Consider the following 11,025-nt stretch of genomic DNA (forward strand, 5'->3'; position numbering starts at 1 on the left):
TGAGGTTTCTGTCTTGTCTGAGTCTGAGCACTGATGGAGAAACACCCCAGGTAGGGAACCACTGAGAACAATGGCTTGGACTGGAATGCACACACAGACCAGAGATTTCCTCCATCTCAGCACAGAGCAAGTGACTAGAAAAAACAAAACAGAACAAAACAAAACAAAAACTTGGCTTCTCCTGGAGGAGGGGGAAAAAGTGGAGCATCCTTCCAACATTCCAGCCTCTCAAGGGCTTACCTGAGGGACCAGCTTCTATGTGAGAGATTCATCTCTGGGAGTCAAACATCCAAAAACCTAAATTTAAAAAAACTACTGCTAGAGAATCCCTATGGAAACAGCCCAGCTATAAATAGAAAACCAAAGTAAACAAGGCTATGAACATGATGGAAGATAGTACGAGAAAAAGAAGATATATATATATATGTATTACTGGGTCACTCTGCTGTACAGCAGAAATTGACACAACACTGTAACTATAATTTAAAAAACAAAGTAAATAAGGTTAATTCATCTGCTAAAGCTTCCAATCAACTTTTCACCCAATTAAGTAAACAGCATCTAATACAAGGACAGACACCAAAGCAGTCAAATGGGGGAGAAAGCACTTTGGAGGACACCGACTCTGCAAGAAGAAGAAATTTAAAAGAAACTCTTGGGAGTTCCCATTGTGGCTCTGTGGTAATGAAACCAAATAGTATCCATGAGGACATGGGTTTGATCCCTGGCCCCACTCACTGGGTTAAGGATCCAGTGTTGCCATGAGCTGTGGCATAGGTCACAGACACGGCTTGGATCTGGCGTGGCTGTGGCTGTGGTTTAGGCCGGCAGCTATAGCTCCGATTAGATCCCTAGCCTGGGAAACTCCATATGCTGCAGGTGCCGAAGAAAGAAAGGAAGAAAGGAAGAAGGAAGAAAGGAAAGAGAGAAAGAGAGAAAGAGAGAAAGAGAGAAAGAGAGAAAGAAAGAAAGAAAGAAAGAAAGAAAGAAAGAAAGAAAGAAAGAAAGAAAGAAAGAAAGAAAGAAAGAGAAAGAGAAAGAGAAAGAAAGAAAGGGAGGGAGGGAGGAAGGAAGGAAGGAAAAAAAGAAAAGAAAGAAAAACTTAGCAATATTAGAGATAGAACTGAGGTACAACTAAAAAATAATATCCATGAAACAAAGAGATTTTTCTTCAGTTTAAAAAAGCAAAAAGATTATAACTTTTAATCATTTGGAGAAATGAAAAACATCAATAGATGTGTTGAAATACAAAATTTGGGGAAAATCACAAATGAACAAAAAGACAACAAGAAAAATAGTAAAGACATGGTAAATAAATTAGAGAATCTAGATGCCTGAACATCAAAACAGTAGGTATTCTTTTAAAATTGCACCTCACAAAATCAAATACCTCGGAATACACCTGACCAAGGAGGTAAAGGACCTATATGCCGAGAACTATAAAACTTTAATCAAAGAAATCAAAGACGATGTAAAGAAATGGAAAGATATTCTATGTTCCTGGATTGGGAAAATCAATACTGTAAAAATGGCCATACTACCCAAAGCAATCTACAGATTCAATGCAATCCCTATCAAATTACCCAGGACATTTTTCACAGAACTAGGACAAACAATCCAAACATTTATATGGAACCACAAAAGACCCAGAATCGCCAAAGCAATCCTGACAAACAAAAACCAAGCAGGAGGCATAACTCTCCCAGACTTCAAGAAATACTACAAAGCCACAGTCATCAAAACAGTGTGGGACTGGTATCAAAACAGACAGACAGACCAATGGAACAGAATAGAGAATCCGGAAATAAACCCTGACACCTATGGTCATTTAATCTTTGACAAGGGAGGCAAGAACATCAAATGGGAAAAAGAAAGTCTATTCAGCAAGCATTGCTGGGAAACCTGGACAGCTGCATGCAAAGCAATGAAACTAGAACACACCCTCACACCATGCACCAAAATAAACTCAAAATGGCTGAAAGACTTAAATATACGACAGGACACCATCAAACTCCTAGAAGAAAACATAGGCAAAACACTCTCTGACATCAACATCATGAATATTTTCTCAGGTCAGTCTCCCAAAGCAATAGAAATTAGAGCAAAAATAAACCCATGGGACCTCATCAAACTGAAAAGCTTTTGCACAGCAAAGGAAACCAAAAAGAAAACAAAAAGACAACTTTCAGAATGGGAGAAAATAGTTTCAAATGATGCAACCGACAAGGGCTTAATCTCTAGAATATATAAACAACTTATACAACCCAACAGCAAAAAAGCCAATCAATCAATGGAAAAATGGGCAAAAGACCTGAATAGACATTTCTCCAAAGAAGAGATACAGATGGCCAACAAACACGTGAAAAAATGCTCAACATCGATGGTTATAAGAGAAATGCAAATCAAAACTACCATGAGATATCACCTCACACCAGTCAGAATGGCCATCATTAATAAATCCACAAATAACAAGTGCTGGAGGGGCTGTGGAGAAAAGGGAACCCTCCTGCACTGGTGGTGGGAATGTCAACTGGTACAGCCACTATGGAGAACAGTTTGGAGATACCTTAGAAATCTATACATAGAACTTCCATATGACCCCGCAATCCCACTCTTGGGCATCTATCCGGACAAAACTCTACTTAAAAGAGACACGTGCACCCGCATGTTCATTGCAGCACTATTCACAATAGCCAGGACATGGAAACAACCCAAATGTCCATGGACAGATGATTGGATTCGGAAGAGGTGGTATATATACACAATGGAATACTACTCAGCCATGAAAAAGAATGACATAATGCCATTTGCAGCAACATGGATGGAGCTAGAGAATCTCATCCTGAGTGAAATGAGCCAGAAAGACAAATACCATATGATATCACTTATAACTGGAATCTAATATCCAGCACAAATGAACATCTCCTTAGAAAAGAAAATCATGGACTTGGAGAAGAGACTTGTGGCTGCCTGATGGGAGGGGGAGGGAGTGGGAGGGATCGGGAGCTTGGGCTTATCAGACACAACTTAGAATAGATTTACAAGGAGATCCTGCTGAATAGCATTGAGAACTTTGTCTAGATACTCATGTTGCAACAGAAGAAAGGCTGGGGGAAAAATGTAATTGTAATGTATACATGTAAGGATAACCTGACCCCCTTGCTGTACAGTGGGAAAAAAAATAAAAAATAAATAAAAAATAAAAAAAAAACAGTAGGTATTTCAGAAGCATGAAAATATAGGTGGGAAAAAAAACTTCAAAGAAACGATGCAAGAAAATTTCCCAGAATGAAAGTAGTGAATTTCAAGATTGAAAGTTGTTCAGCAAAATAAACAAAAATATACCTTATAAGTTTCCAGAGAGATAAAACAGACTTCCTACAAAAATCAAGAATGAGAATGGCCTCAAACTATTTAATACAAACATTAAATGCTAAAACACAATGAAGCAATGTCTTCAAAATGCTTAGAGAAAATTAATTCTAACTTAGAATTCTGTAATTAGTCAAATAACCATTTAAGCATGAAAAAAAGGAATAAAGACATTTTTATACCTGGTGATTTAAAAAAAAAATCTGACTCCATTGCATCTTTCTCAGAGAACATGTTTGCCACCTAAATAGGGCATAAACCTAAAGAGAAGATGTAGATTCTGGGAAACAGAGGATTCAACCCAAAAGGGAGTACCTAGAATGATGGTGAATGAGGACCCTGGCATGATAGCTGTCAGCTAGTTTAGCCTGAAGCAGGTCAGAAGGCTCCAATAGAGGGTTCTTCAAGATTAAACTGATAGAATACTTGTGTGTTTGAAAATTTTGTTTTTGTTTTGTAGGGTCACACCTGCAGCATATAGAAGTTCCTGGGCTAGGGGTGGATCGGAGCTGCAGCTGCCAGCCTACACCACAGCCACAGCAATACCGGATCCTTAACCCACTGAGCAAAGCCAGGGATCAAACCCACATCCTCATAGATACTAGTCGCATTTGTTTCCGCTGCACCACAACAGGAGATTTACACAAATGCAGAATCTGGGGTTCAAAAAAAGAAAAAACACAGCTTTTCACCAACATACCTGCCCCAAACTCACCTGCTGATACCTGTAACACCTGCATACAGGTCTGTGTGAGGACACTACAGGGGTGGAACTCGTTCGATCATATCTAGAGAGCCTGGCTCACCAGAAAACATACTGCTGTAGACTTAAAGTAGAAAGAAGACATGAAATATCCAGATATTTGGTCTGCAAGCTGGGCCAACAGCCCTTAGCTTTGCAGAGTGCTCTGCATCCTGTTTGCACAAGACAAAGTTGAGAGACATGCCTCCCACTGGGTCTTCCCTTACCTTGTCTGCTGAACCTGAAAAGGAGAAGAGGATGCTTTGAGCAGACCCAGTAAGAACTGCCCATCAGCTCTCCCCATCTCACAGCGACTCCTGATAACACCTGCTTGAAATGTTTCACTCTCTGATGAGCCCACCAGGATCTATTTCACCCATGCAGTAATGAGCTAACTGTCAAGGGATGGAGGTTCCAGGGGAAGGCTCTCCTAGCTTCCTCTTTCAACTACAGAGAAAAATTAATTGCAGTGGGAGACAGTTCCCTACCTCTGGAATTGGCCCCAGCTGAGCATGAGAAAACAATTATGTTCAATTCCTAATTCACTACAGGAATGGTGGAGGGAGTGTTGGCATGGATGCCTGAAAAGGGCTGGGAGTTTCAAGTGAGAAGAATAAGCAAAGGAGACTGTTTTAAAATATAGGTTGGAGTTCCCGTCATGGTTCAGTGATTAACGAATCCAGCTAGGAACCATGAGGTCACGGGTTCGATCCCTGGCCTTGCTCAGTGGGTTGAGGATCCAGCGTCGCTGTGAGTTGTGGTGTGGGTCGCAGACGTGGCTCAGATCCTGCATTGCTGTGGCTCTGGCGTAGGCCGGCAGCAAAAGCTCCAATTAGACCCCTAGCCTGGGAACCTCCATATGCCGCGGGAGCAGCCCTAGAAAAGGCAAAAAGACAAAAAATAAATAAATAAACAAATAAATTAAAATAAAATAAAATAAAATATAAGTTTATCAGTATGGAGGGTCCTCAGAAAACTAAATATAGAACTACTATATGATCCAGCAAACCCACTCCTGGACATATGTCCGGACAAAATTTCATTCCAAAAGATACATGCACAACAAAGTGACTTTGCTATACAAAGAGCTTGACGGAATATTGTAAATCAACTACACTTTAATAATAATAATAATAAAATACAAAATAAATTTTAAAAAAGATACAGGGAGTTCCCATAGTGGCACAGTGGTTAACGAATCCGACTAGGAACCATGAGGTTGCGGGTTAGGTCCCTGCCCTTGCTCAGTGGGTTAACGATCTGGCTTTGCCGTGAGCTGTGGTGTAGGTCGCAGACACAGCTTGGATCCCGCGTTGCTGTGGCTCTGGCGTAGGCTGGTGGCTACAGCTCCGATTAGACCCCTAGCCTGGGAACCTCCATATGCCACGGGAGCGGCCCAAGAAATAGCAAAAAAGACCAAAAAAAAATAAAAATAAAAAAGATACATGCACCCCCTATGTTCATAACAGCACTATTCACAATAGCCAAGACATGACGTCAACAAGATAAACTGCCTTCTAGTTTCAGCTTTCACATCATAAACAGTGGTCCTGTTTATGAACAGGACATGGTGCCACGTTTTTGTGCTTTCTGATGGTGTTTTTAAATTGTGCCTCCCTACCCCGGCATCGTGCTGATGTGCCATCTAGTGTTCTTAGGCAGAAGGAAGCTGTGTCGTGACTTACAGAGCAAAACGGGTGGATCAGATGTGCTTCATTCAGGCTCGCGTCATAGAGCTGTCAGTCAAAAGTTCAACGTTAATGAGCTGATCATATATAGGAGATGAGGTGCCTTTAAACAGAAACACAACACAAAGTTATGTTTGGATCGATTGACCAAAATGTTGTCCCAAGGCCTGTGGAATCTAACCCTGTATGGCCCCAAGGAGGAAGACCTCAGTGGTCGCTTGTACAGTATTCATGGCAACTTAATAGAGCACAGCTACTGCAATAAATAGACGATTAGATTGTTATGATCATGCTGCAACTACAGACGTGATAAATTCATTTGAGTAATAAAAAAAAGAAAAGAAAATTAAAAAAATAAAAAATAAAAAAATAAAGAAAAGCAATTAAAAATAAATAAATAAATAGACGCAACCAGGGATTACTTGAAAATTCGTGAAATAGACATAGAAGAACAAATACAAACGTTGTCTTAATCATATCTTTTTTCCTTTCTTCCCCTGCTTTATTGAGATATAATTGACAAATGACACTCTGTAAGTTTTAAATGTATATGTTGATTGGATATATTTACATATTGCAAAATGATTACCGCCATAGACTTAGCTAACACCTCCGCTACCTCATATAATTACTGTTTCTTTTGTGGCGAGAATATTTAAGATCTACTCTCTTAGCAACTTTCAAGTATATAATATGGTTAACTGTAATCACCACACCGTGCTATACGTTAGGTCTGAATATTTTCTTTACCTTATAACTAGAAGTTTATACCCTTTGATTAACACCTCCCCATATCCCCTGGTCACCACAATTCTACTTAGGCATAGGTCACAGCTGCAGCTCAGATCTGATCCCTGGCCCAGCCCATATGCAAAGCAGCCAAAAAAAGGGGGAAAAAAAGAATTTAAAATTTTTGAAGACCCAAAACAGTGTCTCCACTTGCTGCACATTAAGATCTGAGAGCTTTAAAAAAAATCACTAATATGTGGTGTCCATCCACAGACATTTTAATTTAATCAGTCTGGGATATGGAAGCAACCTAAGGATCCATCGATGAACAAATGGATAAAGAAGATGTGATATTTACATGCCGTGGAGTACTACTCAGTCATAAAAAGGAATGACATTTTTCCACTTACAATGACATGGATAGACCTAAAGGGTATTAGGCTTAGTGAAATAAGTCAGAGAGAAAAAGACAAATACAGTATGATATCACTTATACATGAAATTGAAACAGCACAACAAACTAGTGAATATAACAAAAAAGAAACAGACTCACAGCTATAGAGAACTAGTGGTTACCAGTGAGGAGAGGGAAGTGGGAAGGAAAAAGATTGGGGCAGAGGATTAAGAGGTACAATGTATTACGTATAAAATAAACTGCAAGGATATGTTGTGCAGCACAGGGAATATAACCAATATTTTATAATAACTATAAATGGAGTATATAATCTATTAAAACAATGAATCGCTAGTACAGGGGTGTCTGTGCCTCTCCTGGGCCCCCCACCTTGGGCTGGCTTGTTTCCTCCTAGAAACCAGAAAGCTATCCTAAAGTCAACTACTTTCTGATTAATACTCTAATGATTAATATTTTAATATTCTAAGCAGGCCTCTGACTAGCTCTCACATGCCACACTAAAGAACTTCAAGGCAAGGCACCAGAAGAAGGATTCCTGTGTCTTACTGGATTCTGGATCAAAGAGTTGGATCAAAGGGCCCTCCTCGGAACCCTCTATCCTCCTCCTTCTCCAAATTTGGCACTGGGAGGGGGAAGAATCCAGAATAGATAAATCCAGAAAGGGAGCTTTCTGGAGCAAGGACGCCCCACGCCCACCCCTTACCCCTCAAAGCGGGGAAGCGTCCACCCCTCCCCCACCCCTACCCCCTACTCTTCATTGTGAGGTCTTCTGAAGCGCAGTGGCAGAATAATGTCATAGACCATCGGCCCGGGCCCCTCTCCCTCTCTCTGCCTCAGCTTGCCCCAAGCCCCGCCCCAACTTTTCTCTCCACACCCTAACCCCAGGGGAAAGCAGTCAGCCTTGCCAAGCAGCCCACGCGACCTCTTGCAGCCATGGATCCAAATCACTCCAACTTTCTGGAGCCCCAGCCCTCCCCAGAAGCCCTCAAGCCTACCTTGAACCCTAGCTCACTCGTGGTGAACAAGACCCAGCCGCAGGACCCCCCCAGCCTGGTGGGTGACAAGTTGCCCCCAAAGACAGGGGCGGTGGTCATCGACATGGGCACAGGCACCTGTAAGGTGGGCTTCTCCGGGCAGGCCCGGCCCACCTACACCGTGGCCACCATCGTCGGCTGCCAGCCCAAGAAGCCGGCCAGCAATGGGCAGCCGGTGCTGGAGACGTTCATCGGGGAGGCAGCCCGCACGCGCCCCGAGCTGACGCTGGTGCAGCCGGTGCGGAACGGCATCGTGGTGGACTGGGACGCAGCCGAGCTCATATGGCGCCACATGCTGGAGCACGACCTCCGCGTGGCCACCCGCGACCACCCACTGCTCTTCTCTGACCCTCCCTTCAGCCCCACCACCAACCGCGAGAAGCTGGTGGAGGTGGTCTTCGAGTCACTGAACTCCCCCGCCATGTATGTGGCTTCCCAGTCAGTGCTGTCCGTCTACGCGCACGGCCGGGTCAGCGGGCTGGTGGTGGATACGGGCCATGGGGTCACCTATACAGTGCCAGTCTTCCAGGGCTACAACCTGCCCCATGCCACAGAGCGCCTGGACTTGGCGGGCACGCACCTGACCGCCTTCCTGGCGGAGATGCTGCAGGGCTCCGGCTTGCCCCTGGGGCAGCAGGACCTGGACGCTGTGGAGAACATCAAGCACCGCTACTGCTACGTGGCCCCCGACTTCGTAAAGGAACAGGCCCGGCCCGAGCTGGAATGCCGCCAGACCCTGAAGCTGCCCGACGGGCGGACAGTCACACTAGGCAAGGAGTTGTTCCGGTGCCCGGAGCTGCTGTTCAGCCCCCCGGAGATCCCAGGTCTGTCGCCTGTGGGCATCCCCACCATGGCCGCACAGAGTCTTCACAAGGTGCCCCTGGAGGTGCGGACCGATGTAGCCCAGAATGTGCTGCTCTGCGGGGGTTCTTCGCTCTTCACCGGGTTCGAGGGTCGCTTCCGGACTGAGCTGCTGCGCAGTCTGTCCTCAGAGCCCCACATGGTGGTAACGGCCCAGCCCACCAGGAATTTCTCCGTGTGGATCGGGGGCTCCATCCTGGCTTCACTGCGCGCCTTCCAGTCCTGCTGGGTCCTGCGGGAGCAGTACGAGGAGCAGGGGCCCCACATCGTGTACCGAAAATGCTACTGACCTGGACCAGGGGTGGGTGTGGACAGGGGGAGTTATGGGCAGTAAAGCTTCTGCTACCCAGCCGGCTCTGTCCTGCCTTGTCCCAGGGTCCTGCCTGGTCCTGTTGGTGACCCACCCAGAGGTGCTCTGGTTCTGACTGGATAGACCCATGCCCCCTGGTAGTCTGTTTTCCAAGACATCCCAGGGTCCGCCCTGCCTGGACTCACCTTCCTGATCCATCCTCTGAGACACCCCAGTTCTGACTCCCTGAACCCACCTCCTCCCATGATCAACCCCCACATACATACACACCATGTCCTAACCCTATTAAGCCCATGTCCCATGATCCCAGTCCCCCAAGGCACTCAGTTGGGATCCCCTCCCTAAGCCCAGCCCGAAGACATCCCTGGTTGTGAGCACCCTAAATCCATACCCTTGTGGGTTTCCCAGGTCTGACTGTCCAGAGTTCTCTGACACCCTATTGTTCTGAACTTCCCCTCCAATGAGTGTTGTACCCCCACACCCACCACAAAAATCCAAATTCTGACCCTCAAGGGTCTCCCCTACAATGAATGACCCGCTGAAGGATCTCCCAGTGTTCAAAGCCCATCCCCAAGCTCCACTCTCCTCCAAACTTCTGCCCTTCTGGCATGATCCCCAAACTCTTTCCATTCAGATGCTCCCGAAACCTATTCCCAGAGTTCCCATCGTGGCGCAACAGAAATGAACCCCTCTAGTATCTGCAAGGATGCAGGTTCTATCCCTGGCCTTGCTCACTGGGTCAGGGATCCAGTGTTGCTGTGAGCCATGGTGTAGTTCGTAGATGCAGCTTGGAACCCGAGTTGCTGTGGCTGTGGTGTAGGCTGGCTGCTGTAGGTCTGATTTGATCCCTAGCCTGGGAGCTCCCATATGCTGCAGATGCGACCCTAAAAAGCAAAAAAAAAAAAAAAAAAAAAAAAAAATAGAATCTGGCATTGCTCTGAGCTGCGGTGTAGGTCATAGATGCCTCTGGGATCCCTCGTTGCTGTGGCTGTGGCATAGGCCGGCCAGTTCTGGTTCAACCCCTTACCTGGGAACTTCCATTTAGCATAGGTGCTCCTACAAAAAAAAAAAAAATTCCCCCCTCTACCCCCAAAAGCCCCAGGATGGCCCCCTCTGCTCTCATCTCACCCCTTGCTCTGCATCTCCCCCAGAAATACCCCCACATGATTTCTCAGTGCATCTCCTGACCCCATCCCTCAGCCCCTGGAATCTTCCTAGGATGGTTCAGGCTCCAAGACCATTGTGTGATGATCCCACTAATGCCCTAGGCTGGCCCTTGTCTTGAGACCCCCCCCAAAGGGCCCCCTCCAAAGGCCCTTTCCCAGGATTTCCCCGTGGTGAGCCCCAAGACAACCCACTGGACTCCCCTGAACCCACCCCCAGGACAGGCCCCCAGTTCCCATCCCCAGGCCCAGCTCCAAGATCCCATCTCATTAGCTGAGACATCAATAGCCAGTGAGATTCAAAAGGGCTACGCAGCACAATGTGACCCTGAGGCAGATACCCCATGTGGGAGCTCCACCTGGACACTGGCTCCCTCCTGCTTCCCCTCACAAAAATCCCTAGAGGCCAGTCATCCTGGGCTATCCATTCCCTACCTTCCTCCATTCTGCTAGCAGTTTATTCCAAGTTCACTCCATCTCCTCAGACTTCTCTCTGCCTATTCCTACTATGCCACCCCGGCTTTCTCTGGGACCTGTCCTGAGGATACCCTATGAGGCCTCTCTCATCCCACCCTGTCCATGTAGGGTGGGAGAGAGGCTGAGAGTTCCTGTGTGGCTCAGCAGATTAAGAACCAGATTGGTATCCATGAGGATGAGGGTTCGATCCCTGGCCTTGCTCAATGGGTTAAAGGATCCAGCATTACCAAGAGC

The 11,025-nt window shown here is 45.8% G+C and overlaps 1 protein-coding gene across 1 annotated transcript; it reads left to right on the forward strand.

The window, feature by feature from the left end:
* Positions 1-7,879: 7,879 nt before the first annotated feature.
* On the forward strand, positions 7,880-9,130 carry ACTL9 (actin like 9). The gene has a single exon (XM_047777240.1). It carries the CDS (start codon positions 7,880-7,882, stop codon positions 9,128-9,130), a length of 1,251 nt encoding a protein of 416 aa, XP_047633196.1.
* The last annotated feature ends 1,895 nt before the right edge of the window (positions 9,131-11,025 follow it).

This window comes from Phacochoerus africanus, chromosome 4, assembly GCF_016906955.1.
Source record: "Phacochoerus africanus isolate WHEZ1 chromosome 4, ROS_Pafr_v1, whole genome shotgun sequence".
In the NCBI taxonomy this organism is placed as follows: domain Eukaryota; kingdom Metazoa; phylum Chordata; class Mammalia; order Artiodactyla; family Suidae; genus Phacochoerus; species Phacochoerus africanus.

Excerpts from the sequence above, each read along its gene's own strand:
- ACTL9 (XM_047777240.1), top strand. The coding sequence starts at position 7,880 with ATGGATCCAAATCACTCCAACTTTCTGGAGCCCCAGCCCTCCCCAGAA.